At 41.9% G+C, this 16,022-nt stretch overlaps 1 protein-coding gene across 13 annotated transcripts in view; it reads right to left on the minus strand.

The window, feature by feature from the left end:
• The window catches only part of adgrl2a (adhesion G protein-coupled receptor L2a), a 93,282-nt gene that overhangs the window by 45,725 nt on the left and 31,535 nt on the right, over window positions 1–16,022 (minus strand). For all 13 annotated transcript variants that reach the window (XM_069679772.1, XM_069679771.1, XM_069679770.1 and 10 more), the window contains exon 3: window positions 5,936–6,149. In XM_069679772.1, the coding sequence (XP_069535873.1) occupies window positions 5,936–6,149 (214 nt within the window). The remainder of the gene's footprint in view (window positions 1–5,935; window positions 6,150–16,022) is intronic.

The raw sequence follows: 16,022 nt of genomic DNA on the forward strand, positions 1-16,022 counted from the left end.
CTGGTGCTCCCAGTTTGAATTTCAATCAAATTAGCGTCTCTTAAACTCAAAGTGACCCGTCTAGCTCCATTTCATCTGAAATGCTGATGAGGTTCATGGCACAATTATCAAGGCAGACATCTCTCTCAAGAGGCGAGCCTGTTGATAGCAGACAGGCCATTGAAAAATTAAATCATTTCCAGGGCCCCGAAATGGCAGCGAAAGAAACAATCTGTTGCAAGCAGGACACAAAGCACACACACATGCCAGACGCGTAATCACCCCCAATATCAGTATATTTAGAACATTTTCAAAGGGGGTGGCCCAATAATGTTTGAGGAAATAGGTTGTTAGAAATTAACCATTAGCATCCTGCTTTCAACTCGAGGCAAATATCCGGTAAAACTTGTAATTACTGTCACATGCTTGTGTTTATGCTATATTTACTGGAGCTGCCACTGGTGCTCAGCGGGGGGAGGCTAGTTCCTGAAGAGTCAGAGCGAAGGCTGTCTGGCTCACATCCGTCCAGCTCACCTATTGATTTTTAAACCAGCAAAGGTACCGTATACCATCAAGTCAATGGTAACAGTATCGTGACATTCTGCAGGTCTACATGTGACCTTTATGAGACGCTTGAATCCAAAGCGGCACTTGAATGGGTTCAAAATAACTACGCTAATGTCTCGAGTCTCGAATGAGTCCAGATCAAGAATTTGTGGCTGAACTTAAAAAAACCCTGTTGACTCGTGGTCCCTGTAGAACCTGAGCTTCAGCAGCTTTGTAGGGAGAAATGGGAAATAACTGCAGAGGACAGATGAGTGAAGCTGACCGAGACTTGTCTAATATAATTGCAGTAATTGCATCTATGAAAAGCTGACATAGAAACTTACTCAAACACATCATTTTCATTTCATAGTTTTGATTAATTCAGATCGCTTTGAAGAAATCAGTTGTCACTTTTATATAAATATGAGTTTAAACTTTACATTTTCATGAGCATTTTTCATGTGGTGTTAGAAGTCTGATGAGCATTTTATATACTGACAGATTAAACGTTTTCAATTGTTAGTTTTAAAGGATTATTATTTCATAGCAAATTTGTTCACAAACATCATTAAAGTGATAATCTTGAAGATATTCATTTAAATAAATGTCTGTTAAGTCGACCAAATGAGGTAACACAATGGTGATTGAGCCTGTGGCCCACTGATGAAAGCCTTTACATTTGCAGTATATAGTATTATTATGGAATGGGTGTCTGGTGCAACTTTCTTGGAAAAAAATCACAAGCGGCGGCCAGTTAGTGACGTGTTTTCCATCACCCAGCAGTGGTTGGTCTGCCTAAGCGGCTGCTTTTTCCGGTCTCGGCAAGTGTTGCGAGTAAACAGTAATCTACTAAAGAAAAGATCGATGACTACAGATACAACTTCAAAAATAAGTGCTCAGATGAAGGCAAACAGTCTAAAAAGGAAAGCAACCGTCAGCGAGGAAAATCAAGAGTTGCAATCGTCACAAAGGGAGCCGACCGTGGACGTCACACATGCAACACTGTCTGGATATCTGGGAAGTCTGCTCCCGCTATTACCGTTTATCGCCACAGGTGCTGCCAATGAGAATGAAACTGAGATCTTCGAGATTATCACTTTAATATTAATTATTTTGTCAAATAGGTGGATAACAAAATATTTTATTGTATATCATATTGTATTGTGTGATATTGATATGTATTATAATGTCTGTTTTAGGCAAATCAAAGCTTATCAAATACCTGCAAAGTCTAAGTACATTATCACCTCGATGCTAAAATCCTGTTATAGTCTGATATAACCATAAAGCAGCTTTGCTTGGTCTAATTATAAGAACTGTCGTACTTTACCTTTAAGGATGTATAAGAATACAGCAGACAGTGCACACTGTCATTCCATCGTAGCTATTTTTATAGCAGTACTTGATTTAACAGGTTTGTTCGTTAGCCCATCAAAATCCATTTGTTCACATTTAAATATGCAAAACAAAAACCCTTAAAATGATCATTTTTCATTCATTACGTATTATTTGTTGCTTGTTGATATTTGTTGTTTGGCTAATGAGGATCACTGATGACTGTTTTCCACTTTTTAATTTAACACCTCATCATCAGCAGACTTTGAGTATGGAGCAGTTTCATGGCTCATGAACTTGTGTACACCCCTCTGAAACGCCCGAGCCGAATCTAGATCTTTATGAAATCTTAATCTGCTGTTCTTTAAATAAACACTCGCCCTGTATGTAGAGAGAGGAAGAACAAGGCAGCGTGCTGTCAGGCGGCAACAATGGAGCCCCTCGGAGAGCCTTGCAAGCAGTCCTGTCACTGATATAAATAGTGTAAGCAGCACCATTTAGTCTCCAGATGTGCCTCACCGTTATTGACAAGAAGTTTGAAACTACAGCTGATAACATGCTAATAACACGGGGTCATTTTAATATTACAAGGCCGCTGTCTATTAATTAATATTATGTAAAAAATGAAAATACACAATGGAGAATTTTCATGATAACGATTAATTATAATTAACCAAGTCTAACTCTCCTGTAATCTCATTAATGAATCTCACGTCCTCGGTTAGAGAGCGATCTGCTTTGATCATTCTGCTCAATGATACACTCCATGGAAAAGCCATGATCCACAGGCACAGCAGGGCCCAACCATGTCATGTTACAGCGATCAATGGCCGTGATATCGAATACTTACAATGAAGCTCATTAGTCAGAGATAAATCAATAGATGTAAGCCACTTATTCATACTGTATTTCTTCATATGGCCTTTTTTTGACAATGATTAGTTAAGAATGTCATTGTCATCTTTACAGCTCCTCAAGCGACCGTGATAAGGACTGGTGGTCAGATTTAAATCAATAAGAACTGAGCGGCAGATGGTGGGTGCGTGTGCGACTGGATCTAGTGGATATTATCCGTGTGGCTGCAGTCGTTATCATTATCATCAGCGCAGATGAGGAAATGTGATTATTAAATACTCAAATCGTGAAAACATGAAAAATCACCGCGCTGAATATTATTATCAATGAATTAATTATTTCAAACTGTACCGCCGTGCAGTTTCACATCTGCCGGGGAGGTGTCCACGTGAAAAATTCCTGCGCAGATTATCACCCACTTGAGTCGACTAATTGCTTGCAGCTGAATGTTCTAATTGAGCCACATAGTCCTGAGGCTATTTTCATAAAATCATTGTGCTCATGAATATAATATGCCAGCCAGATATAAAAACATCTCCGAGTGCCAACGGGATCTATCAAACTCAGCGAAGCCTCAATCCAATTCTCCACACTTCAGGACCACATCAATTTCTCATGTTTAAACGTGAACGCAGATTTCCTCTAATGTCATTTTTCCCCACACGCTTAAATTAGCGGGCCAGGGTAGTTATGGCAACAAATATTTTTGGCTCTTTAACCCTTTGGAGTAGAAAACACAGTTTTCCTTCCTCACACAGTGTGTGCAGTGGGGTTTTTTTGTGCCACATATGGAACGCTTCAGCAGGAGCCAGAGCGCAGACCAGAGTCTCAACTTTGTGGGGAAGTGAAGGATTCGGACCTCATAGCGCTGAAACAAACACCGCGTTCCAAATAGACAAACAGAATCACCACATTTCTCAATGGAGGATAATTATTTTTGGCAGCTGAGGCTTTATTTCATTATGTTTGCTTCTTATTTTAGTCTACCCCTGTAAATAAACGGACAAAAGGAAACAAATCGCTAATTAGTCCCATATGCACTCCTGGGCGTTTGTCAAGCTGTCCTTGAATCTATTTTCACGACAGAGGACTGTTTTAAGTTTCTGCACTAGAAACGCTGCTTTCATGACTTGTATAGGGATTGAACTGTGCATTATAAAAATCTATGTCTCATTTTCACATAGATAATAACATAAACCTGCTCTCACACTTCCTACGGTGATAGATTTCACAAGAACCTACACAGTCGCGGAAAGCTGATCAATGTATGCCACTTTATGGAAATATGTGCCGGTCCCAGTTGATTTCTTCCTGCGGTATCAGATATAAACTCTTATAAAGTTCCCTTTGTGTGATTTTTGAACCCACACACCTGAGAGAGACCTTTTGTACCACAGGACGATTTCTTAGAAGGCACATATTTCTCTCTTTGCTCAGCAGTGACAGTGAAATGCTAAAAACTCTTTTTAGAATAACATCTGAACCGCAGCCTCTGGCACTCTCACGATATGCATATGACAAATGAACCGGCGTTTGGACGAGTCTGTTCGGGGTCTATTGTCAGGTGGCTCCTGCTGGGTCAGTGTTTGTGCTTCAGTGGGCTGTTTTTGTTCGAGCGAGGCTGAGGGCAGCGTAATACACAGGGCCACAAGCAGGGAGCATGCATCCAGCGGCTTTCCAACACAGACGATGTGAGTCAGCTATCTGACTTCATCAAACAGGGCTTGACAATAAAGCCCCTGAATACAAGAGCGTCACTGTTTTATTTCATTATTTTTTTTATTTCCCGAGGCAGCTTGCCAGAGTTGCTGACGCGCTCATACCATCCAATATCTCTCTCTGAGGCGCTCGTATGTCATTCCATCCTGTGCACTTTGGCTCATATGGCATCCCTATGTGACAACTGGTCTCCTGGATAAGGTCTCATGCATACGCGCCTACCAGTGGAACCCCACCGAGTCGCGCGTGTGTGTGCAGGCCCATGCACCTCGGCGGGTTTGTTTTCCACACTAAATCATCCCTCTCGTACGTGAGTGATAGCTGCACAGACAGTGGCTTTGAATTGTGGTACGTCTCTGTGGGGTCAGTGATCAATCAGTAAGGTAGTCCTGCTGGGAGGCAGGCCTAAATCTGAAGAGAAGGGCCAATACAGAAGAGCCATATATTAAACTATTAATTAATTTATATAAGTTATAAAAGCTCTTTTTTAGAGATTACAATTTTACTTGCAAAGTAAATGTACTTAAAGAATCTAAATTAAAGAATTTTTTTAATCTTTTTTTTGTGTCCTAATTTATTTGTAATAATTGTGTTTTCTGTATATGATCAATTATTGATTAGCTAATTTCCTTTTTTCCCCTCCATGTCTTTATGTTACAAATACACACCATACTCTGCAAAGCTCCCACACGGAGGTGCACATTACAGGGATGTTGCTAAAAACAAGTAGCTTAGCCTCACTAATGCTGCAAAAAGCTAACAGTGATTGACTAATGTTAGCATAATTAATCTTAAGTGCACCTTTACAAGGTAATGTGTTTATCAGAGTAAATTACAACAGACAGAATAATTAGCTCCTGTAAGCCGGATCGGATCAGCAGTCTGTCACACGAGTCAAATGGAAAAAAACAAAGACTGAAAAAAGCTCTTTGTTTGTAGGAATTTTGTTGAAAAAGTTGTTTACATTTTGAAATGTAATTTTAGTTTCCTTTGTGAGTGTTTCTTGCTGATTTCTTATTCAACAAAATCCTTTTCTTTTTTTTCTTGTTTATCACCCCGCTTCACCTCCCAACTTCTGATTGAAGTTTGTAATTCTCTCTCGATGCGGTTCAGCTGTCTAAGCGTCGGTGCTAACATTAACGTCTCAAAGGTTATTGATGCTGACAGCCTACTGTTGCATTTTTCTTCTTGTGTTTTTTAACTCCACACTTGCACTTGAGTTTTGCTATTTTGGATGGAGTAAATCAATCCGACGGCAGCGCTGTTTTTCTCCATGGCGGTAGATGTTACTCCAAAGGAAACGGGTACAGAGGAATTTTTTTAAACGCAGGAGACATGGATGCCAACAGGGGCAACCAGACAAATGGAATGGTTGACACTGACAGCAGTCCATATCTGGTTGCTCGGGGCAACAAAGGAGCCCTGTCATTTATTTTCAAGGCCCTGTAACTTTGGCAGAGCCCTCATTTTTGGAATCAATGTTTCAGTACTGCAGTTTTACCTTTGTGACATGATCTTGTAGGCATCTGGAAGATAGCAGTTGATGTTCTCCATCTGGAAAGGGTCGGCGTCGCAGATCTTGTCATCCGTTCGGCCATAGTTGGCACTTTCGATCATTATGACATCACTTCCTGGACACCGCAGATCGATGGGGTAGCCCTCGCAAGACAGCTCTCTCCGTACTAAGCCAAATGGCAGGGCAGCTCGACTAAACCCTGAGGGAGAAGAGGGAGAGAGAGAGAAAGAGCTCTTTCAGTGCAAATCGAAGGGAGATGTGTAGTCGGGCTGACACAGAGGAGGACAGTATGAAAGGCAGGGGACACATGATATCAGAGCTGGATGTGTCGAATGTACACAGAAAGCATTTTTTTAATCCAAAGGCTCTAAATGTTTACCTGCATGAATCATGCTTATATGCAAGTACGTGGGCTACAATGTGGACAGTGCACCGTGGACTGGAGCACTAGTCTGACATACACTGGTATATTGAGTGAACATTTCAGATCTCAATTGCACCAGTGAACTAATGGTGCTAGTATGTCATCCACATGCCTAACTGGTCCTGAAAAGAAAATCAATAATTGTCATTAAAGTCTAGTTTGTCGTCTAAAGTGTCTGCATGTGACCCATGTAAGTGTAAGCACTCATACAGGATTAATATCCGAGTCTGGCAGCTGATGTGATGGTAACAAAATTTAACTACATTAATAATTTATTTTGTAACACTTTTTTTTTTCGCTGTGTTATTTTGTCTTTGTCCTACTGCTGTGTTTTTCATTTCAATACGGGAACACGCTGTCACCGCCGAGCCTATCAGCAGAGACTTGTGGTTTACTCGCAAAGCTCATTTTTCTATCCAAAATGAAAAAGTACAACAAGCATCTGTACAGCATGAGTGTAATTTAATCCACTTTGCAGTTCTGACAATCGAAGAGCGGGCTATTGTAAGGCTGGGGGGAAAAAAAACAACTTTGTGTGTGTGTGTGTGTGTGTGTGTCTGTCAGGGAGGGTGAGGGGGTAGGAAAAACAGAAAAGAAATCAATATTGTGGCTTTGTGCTCTGCAAATGTGAACGATGCCAACAGCTACACTTAAACTAAAAGCGAACTACATACGTAAACTATAGCAATCCAAACAGTGGATATTTTTGGTGGGAGCAGCTTTTAACAGCTATGACACGTCAAGTACCAGAGGAGAGCTGCACAGAGCTTAAAGAGATTGCCAGCTGCCCCTCCGTGAACTTGACCAAAGGCAGCGCTGAATAATAACTGCAGCTTCCTATCGAGCAGCCGTGACTTTGTCACCTCTCTGAATAACCGTATTGTTACCTGCAACTTGTTGGATGGCTGTGTTGTTAGTGTTTCCAAAGCCTCTATTTCCCTAATGAGGTTTGGTTCACAGTCGCAGGAGTGAGAGAGAAAAAAAAAGAACTTCATTATTACCTCTCATGCACTAATTTGTTTGGTACCTGGACGAGTCGGATCGATGTGCAGTTGTTTGTAATTACAAAGCACTTCTTCTTTTCATGAGTCATGCTGGAAAATGTTCTTTGTGTGGCAACAGTTTACTTAAAGCCAATGACTGCAGCTCAACTGAATTGACCTGGAAAGGCTGAGTCCATTTTACCCTATTGGATGTTTCATCAATTAACTACCAATACAATTATCTTTGTCTGATTAAATGCTACGCAACACTGGCAGGGGATTAGCATTCTGTACTGTGCCTCTTACTGGGAAATACTACTGTGTGGTATTTTACAAAGGAAGATAAATGTCAGTTTGGATTGCCTGATCCTCCGTTTGTGCACCAATCAGGCGAGAGCACGACTTCTACAAGGTGCTCGGTGAAGAGCTGAGGGTAAACAAAGGATGTATGTGTATGGAGGAGGGCAGCCGGCCTATCTAACCTCTATAAAACTTTATTTGTTTGGAAGCATACGGTCATCGGGGAGGGATCTTTTTTCTCCCTACTTTCTCTCTCTGACAGCAAACTTTCTCATGTGACCAATAGGCATGAAAAAGAAAGCCTTTCAAATATGATACGTTTCGCCATATTTCATATTTTTTGCAGCCCCCCCTTCTCTTTTCTCTCTGGAGTCAAAAAGAAACGCTTAGGGTGATAAACAATTTATCAGAGATGTTGGCTTGAGAGAAAAAGCCCAAGTGGAAAAAAATGAAAACACGGCGTGTTAGGAACAGAACCTGACAGCCAATCTCGAGTGGATGTCAGTGCACTCCAGCATAGCTCAATCACAAGTCAGCAATACAATGTGTAGTTACTATAAGAGCCTATGTAAAACATCACTCAATGCCACATTACAGTTTGACTTTAAACTCCAAGCATGCCTTGGAAATGGCAGATGTATAATGGAGACACGTCTGAGCTTTTCTCTCAACAATATCAAAGAAAAAGTTTCACATTTAAAAGCTTTTTAAAAATATAACAAAGAAACTAAAAGGGCATCTGCGTATATATATTTATTCCCTGAAGCAAACAACACATTTCTTTCTCTTAAACCGAGCCCTGGTTCGTCTTTCTATAGAGGTCACAAAGATATAAAATGGATCAATCGTGCAGCAGTTACGTACAGCAGAGTGGGATACATTTACCCTGCAATCGCCTACTTTGTGGCTAAAATTAAACTGCTTCTTTGTCCACGAGAAGGACCTCTGTGTCCAAGGAACACTGTTACAACACTTAAACCGCCCTGCAGAGCCTTTTAAATCCCAGCTTCTGCTTTTATCATTTAGAAACCGATGTCGTCTTAAGTAGGAAAACAGAGACCGGAGCAATGAGGAGATAAATGCGTGCTCGAGAATACTCTTAAGACTCCTACTGAAATGCACGAGCAACCTTTCAACCGTGCTGATGATGACAGGCCCTGTAATAACGGTACATTTTCGTGTTCAAATCCGGGGGAATCAAGCAAAATTGCCGTCCTTTAAGCTGCCAGCTGGGTTTGTGCATCATGGACCGAAAGCATGGCTGTAAACAACCTCCAAAAGCCTCTCTCCCATTGATTAGGCCCGAGGCTGAACTACTTACTCGCCCTGGTGTCGGATGGTATTTTTGGTACATGGGGAGATGAGTGACACGGACAAATCGATGCAGGGGGACACCCAATAGTCCGGCAATCAAACTTCAATGCAATAGATTAAAGTCCGTCGTGCAATTAACTCAGGGGTTGTTCTGCTGCATTCTCTGATGCTGTTTACCAGCATTTTAATTCATTTAGGTCGACTTCACCGCCTGTTTTTATTCTGTTTGGAATCAGATTCCTCTCCCTCTTGAAAAACAAATCCCAAACCGCGGCTGTGTGATGCAATTTTCAGGCCAAAACATTCGCACACAGAAATATCCATCAGTCAAAACAAGCTAAAGAAAAACTTATTTACTCTGCTATACTGACACATCAGAATCTGCTCCCTGTTCTTTCATTTTGAATAATAGAGGGCTTATGTGATTACTGCATATAAATCCCCTTTCTCTTTTTTCATACACATAATAAGACGACACCAACACACCATTGATCGCGCGCTGGCACGGCGATGCATCGCAATTACAACAGAATAATATGATCACCATAAATCTGACATAAACACAATCTAATGCTTACTGTCTCACTTAACTCAACAATTTCTTTATTCAAATGAGCCATAGAAGTAATCATTATTTAGCTCATGAGGACATTAGCATAACATTTCAGTGGCTGCATAATATGGGAAAGTATTATTATTCCATATGGTGACAGTAATCTACGCCAAGCATGATCAATACCTGCTTGATGTTCAAGGAGCAATTCGTGGTTGGAAAAAGCCACTGTCAGTCAAAGCTGGTGTTCGCTGTAATCGATAGAAGCAATAATATTTTAAATTGGCGCCATAGCTGCGGAGAAAGTTGTACAAACAGCTCGTGGTTTCGCCCGTTCTACAGTCCTACAACACCCAGCATGCATTTGACTTGGTGCGATTTTTTTTATACAAAAACTTAACCATCCACAATAAATGAAAGGTGTACACAGTGTATATATTGATTATTAATAACATTATTATTGTATTTTATTGCCTTTTTTATCCATCACTTGTTTTACCCTGTCCTTTACTTTGAGCTGTTGTAACAAGTGAATCTCCCCCAATGGGAGATCAATAAAGTCTATCTTATCTAATCTTATTGCGCCTTTCCCTCCGAAAGGAACGGCCCTGCGAGAGACGCTGGAGTTAAATACTACCTTTTTCGCTGTTGGCAACGGCTCAGAGCAGCACAGAATCCAAAATACGACGAGAATATACCTAAAAAATCTTCAGGTCTGCAGTCTACATTTCAAACCTGACGATTTTAATCGAGTCATGACATCGGAGACGGGCGGTCTAGATTGAGGAACTGTAGTTTAGCGAGCTCCCCGGCCTCCGCCAGGTGACGCATTTTAGGTAGCCTGGCGGAGATTTTCCAGGGCCCATTGGAGAAGCGGATAGCGTCCTCCAAAGGCACAGAGCCAAATAGCTTTTTTCCCTACTATGATGGCATCAGCTCCCCATAAAAGCATGATAGGACTGAGGTTGAAAATCGGCAAACTGGCCCTTTAACATTTTTCGTTTTTCGTTTCGTCTTCTTAAATCACACCTAGAAAGTTCGCAGTGTATCGGAGCAGCTGCGAACACTTCTTGCTATATTGTGGTGCAGGGGACTTTTTACTTATGAGCTTTTTAGTGTTTTAAGTTGTGTTCCTTTCAGCTTGTCACACAGACACACACACACACTCTTCACTCTCAAAGGGAAACTCAGCACCCTCCTCTTCACAGGTAGCACACACTTCAGACACCTCCTGAAAATATGAGATGTTTTTTTTCCCCTAGCTTTGATGTTACCAACACTGTGATCTCACATATGCAAGGGTTGGAGAGAGATACGCCAATCAATCAAGCGCATAAACGGAGGAGTTTTACATCCCCTGTGATAATTAAACACAAGTGAGCAGAGGATGAAGGTGCAGTCGGTAAAATATGATGTGGAAAGCCCAATCCTGTGACCATGGCAACATGTTGCAGCAGAGACATCGCTGGTCAGATCCTTATCGTGGCCTTGCTAACACTCCTCCTAATCAGGCATTCTGGTCAGCCACCCCGCCACCATCACCACTAGAAACGCATTTCAGATCCTCTCCATCAGCTGTGAAGCGTGCATCGAACTGGGCCGCGATCAGTGCCATTTTACTCCACACTCTACAGTTTCCACACACTGAAGATAAATCAGAGCTGCTGCATATTTTACACCCAACATATTAAACTGAACAGCTGTTTGTCTTTATCTCTGAGCACATCACTCAACCCTTTGGCGTGTGCTTATCGAACATGTTGTTATCACATGCTCCTAATTGATTTTGATTGGTGCACAGGACCTGCGTTTCCATGGGTTGCAGCACTTTATTGCACCAATGAGGAAGCCGTATTTAAAGCTTCCCGTGCTGGCGTTTACTACCACGTGTAACCTTTGCCATTACATTAGGCCCCGAACACGATCCGCAGCTGAAGAGCTATGAGAAACTCCCGTATGTAAAAGTGGGAACCCATTATGCGCTGTCTCTTTGGTGCTGTTATGTTTTAATTCATTTTTTTTCCGCAGATGAGCCAAATCAATTGGAAAGTGACCATCTGGTCGGATGTGAGTGGCAGTGAAGCAGTGGTAATGAACAAAATGTCTTCCTATTTCACACAAACGAGGAGTCATTAGGATCTTTATCAGCCATGCGGGGACCTTTTACCATGTTGTCCCATGAAACTAGACATTACAAACCCAAAGGGGCGTAGTGTACATACTATATACATGAAGAACGTGAGGAGAGCACACAGCTTTAACGCAGCGTCAGTACTTTTAATGAGGGCAACAAACTTCAGTTAAATGAAATTATTCCTGGTGTATTATGCGGCATAAACGACAGAGGTAACTCTGCTTTTCATCAGGCCTTCCACTAAATGCTTCTCATATTAAAATGACCCTTTGTAACTTGAGTTGCACATGCATCCAGAGTTAGTCCAGGGGCGCAGCCGAGCCGGATCAAAAGGCCCATTCAGCCACTCATGCTGCCATCATTGTGGCCAGCGCACAAAAGAGGTCTCCAGATTATTTTGATGTGAAACCAGATAATTTTTTCTGTCGAGAGCCGACGAGAAGTGTGACGGGGGAACGCTCCCGATGCTTGTCGTCTACCGTTAACACATCCCTTTGATTTTTCTCGCTCTTCTGATGAGAGCTAAACAGCTGCTTGTAAATGAGCTAGCATCTCGCCGCGGCCTTTCCATTATTCTGCACTCCTGAGCCGACAAGGTCGCTTGCTGGGGGGATTTGGGGTGAAAGAAAAGTCCGGCCTATAGCATTAGCTCGGAGCCACAGGAAACACAGCTTGAGTCCTCGAGGTTCTGCCACCCCACCCCTTTCTCCCTCGCTCCCTGTGATACAAGCAAAGGAAGTCTGCAGAGGAATAGAAACCTTTAAGTCAAGACTCTTCCCACAGTGCTGATTCTATAATCCAGAGATATCCTTTACAACAGCGTGTATTCTTAAGAAGTCAGGTCCACGCAGGGGAGGAGAAGAAAGAAAATATTGCAAATATCCTGCAAACAGCGGGGTGCGAGGTAGACCGCTGACTTTGTGTGGCCATTGTGAAAAAGAAATTCACTACTGGTTTGACAGACATTAACATTCTTTTGAATTTCTTAACTCTTAGTCGAGGCTGTGTTTCTATTTTTTCCTCCTTGTGTGCGTTGAAAGCTGATGTCATATTTTGGGCTTGGCTAACAGCAAACGACAGTCTCTTATGTAGAGGTTTATTCTGCTCTGTAATTCAGCCCAGAACATCTGTACATTATTAACTCCTTTGACAAGTGACGTTGAAACGATGACTTGTGTGGCACAGAAACGCACTGACGAGACTTCTTAGCTCGTATTTCTATCAGAGATGATCAGTGACAACGCAAAGTTATTCTGCAGGGGGAACAAACATTGATTTTTCTGTTCTTATTTCATCCATCCTTTAGCTCCGTGCACAGTGCCAGATTAGAAAAAAAGGAAGCCTTAGAAGTCATGCCTTAAAAAATATTTTGAAAGTAAAACACACCTTAAGCGATTTAAAAGAAAAACCTGTATAAAAAAAAGATCCAATATCTCATTATGTGGTGTCAAAATGTGTGTAAGACCGGTCTGTGTAAGGTCTTTGAAACTGACTTGCACAGAGAAATAGAGACAGCAACAGAGAGAGAGAGAGAGAGAGAGAGAGAGATATTGGGAGAAGAAGAAGAAGAAGAGTCAAAGAGCAGCAGGGGAACGAGCATTCCAACCTCATTTGTATTCTCCACCATCCAATTCACTCCAGTTCATTTACATCTCCGCTACTTCCATAGCAACAGCAGGGGGGCTATCAGGAGCATCTTTGATATAGGTACATGACTCTGAAAAAGATCTTGTCATTTCTCTCTGAATAGAAGCCGTGAATAAAAAGGCTGCGATTTTCTTCCCTCTTTTTGGTGTTAAGGTGGGCTTCTTTAGCAGAAATTTACCCTGTCAGAGACTCTCTTATTCTCCAGCAGCATTTGTAGCCACATAAGGCTGAACAGGAAATGTAGTCATTACACAGGAAAGACCTACGATCCTGTAGCTTTGTGTTAGGGGCAGCACAATACATCGTCATTTCGTCGGTAACGCAATAAAGACATCGCAAACGTCTGACTTTTATAGAAAAATTACTTTATGTTAACAAGCCATCTTTTTTCAGTTAGCTTGCAGAATTGTGTCTATGCCCTGGGTATAATGGTCATGCTTTCACACCATTTTGATGCGATTAGATGAAGTCTAAGCTATCAGCTACCCTCAGATTAATTGGTGTCAATTTATTGGTGTGAAAAAAAAAAACAGCTTTTTGGATTTATTTTGGATTTAGGAGGGGAAACATGTTGCAAACACAGGTATTGTGTAAAACATGCAGAACAGCAGATAGACATAGAAACTTGTGTTAAACGTGTTTATTTATCGCACTTCACATCGTTATCGAAATATTTAACAATGTAATCGCACACTGAGTTCTCATCACTCTGTACCTGATGATTTAAGACTAGGGCTGCCGCAGTAGTGAATTATTCTAACCACAGTGAAACACTAGCGCCCCTTGTGGTTTGGCGGTTAACTGCCACTACAGCCCGCTGCCGGAGTATGTTTTGTTTTTTTCACTACAGCGCGTCCCCCCAGACGGTATAACATCATCGATATGAGTGAACACAGCATGAGGAGTTTATTAACCGCTACTAAGTTCATATCCGTATTTGGTGAAATTAAATCCGTGGTGACGGGCTAGTTGTTGTTGTGGCGGCTAAACTAGCACGCCGTGTGACTGCGCACGGGCTCGTCTGCGTTGTTAGATGCGGCGTGCTCTGACAGCAAGGTTTCTTTTGCTGATTACTGTGACGACTTGGTTGTTCATAATGTTTCGTTCTGTATGGAAAGATGAGGTGCTTCCCTTGGACGCATGGATAGTGAGTTTACTGCGTCCCTTTTAGATTTTAATGTGCCAGATTCGCTACCTAGCAACATCACTGGGTCTATATTTTAAAAATAAAAAAGCGTGATGACGTTCACTTGGTTCATCCCGCAGTTGGCATCACATAACCGTGGTATTGCGGTCATGCTGTTGCTGTCACAGCCTGATTTAGGACAAAAAAAAGGGCAAAAGAAAAGTCTGTTATGAAAAAAAAAGTTTTTTTCTTCATAACCAGAAGAAAAAAGGGATATAGTGTTGCAGCCAGACCAACATGAAAATGCACGGCACCAGCAGGAAAACACAGCCTCATCAAATTCCATGTACACTTGTATGTAAATCAACCTTAAGGCCTAATTAAGCTCTATGGGGCTCATCAAGGTCATAAATCCCCTTTTTTTCATAATGCATTATTGACTTCACATCATCTGCACATGTCGGCTGACTGCACTCGCACAAGCACACAATGTCATCTCACTGTCTAATATCGGATAGCCCTGGGGCCGGGCGGTGTGTGTGTGTGAGAGAGAGAGGGGGAGAAAGAGAGAGAGAAAGAGAGAGAAGGGGTGAGTGCTTTTTAGGTCACACAAAAAAGCAAGGACATCTTGTGGTAATGAAATGGCTGCTATGACCATCAAACAGTAAATTTTTTCTCTCATGGTCCTTAACAAATGGTCACCGGCAGATTTGAGACTTAAATTACAGCACATTTTCACATGATCAAGGATGGGTCGAGGCTCTTTGCCCATTTTATTATGATAGTGTTAAGTTGAAAGAGGTGCAATTTCAAAAACCCAGGATGGTAACAAGCTTCAAACCTGGACTGAATTAAGAGATGATACTGACTGAATGATTGGTAACTATTATGTTAGATGTGATTCAACCTTACTTTTCAGGTTTTTCATATTTAACGTGAGATGACTGCACTTTGTGTTAATAGTAGTATGAGTCAACCCAAAAGAGAGTTGATATTAGGCAGTGGCTGGCAAGAATAAGATACCAGTGTCTGTGCCGGCCCCCGATAATTCCTAAAATGCATTATCGAGTATCTACAGGTACGCCAATCAATGCAATCAACTATCATTTTTTAGCCCCCCAAAAATCAACCAGTTTCAGTGCAGTTCTTGCCAAGAGTGTCAATGCGAGCAAAATGTCAACAATTGACCCTTTGTAAGCCCCTCCCTTGAACGGCCACTGTCCAATCCTACGTTAGCAACAGTAACTAGGCACGGGAGGCCAGTCAAGCTTTCAGACGAAGGAGAAATGCAGAAATGGTTTGCAGGGGAGTTTAGAGGGGGGTGTCATAGTTTTTGCTTTCCAAAGCCAAATACTCAAGAGGAGAGATGTCGGACATGGATTAAAAATTGTGGAAGACAGTTAACTGGTCTCCTCTTGGAATCCTGTCTGGCCTTCGCTACCAACTTGGTTTGTGCCACAGTTGTGGCAAACTTGTACAGGACTTTTGTTGGGCTTTCCTGTTGTGGCTTTAGGGGGTGCCTGACGCTTGCATTGGGACCAGTGAGCTTTTGCCTCGATTTTTATGTCCTTGTCATTCTCAACACTCCAAT

The sequence above is a fragment of the Semicossyphus pulcher genome, unplaced genomic scaffold (assembly GCF_022749685.1).
Source record: "Semicossyphus pulcher isolate SPU_LCO1_2020_fin unplaced genomic scaffold, fSemPul1.0.p SCAF_4, whole genome shotgun sequence".
In the NCBI taxonomy this organism is placed as follows: Eukaryota; Metazoa; Chordata; class Actinopteri; order Labriformes; family Labridae; genus Semicossyphus; species Semicossyphus pulcher.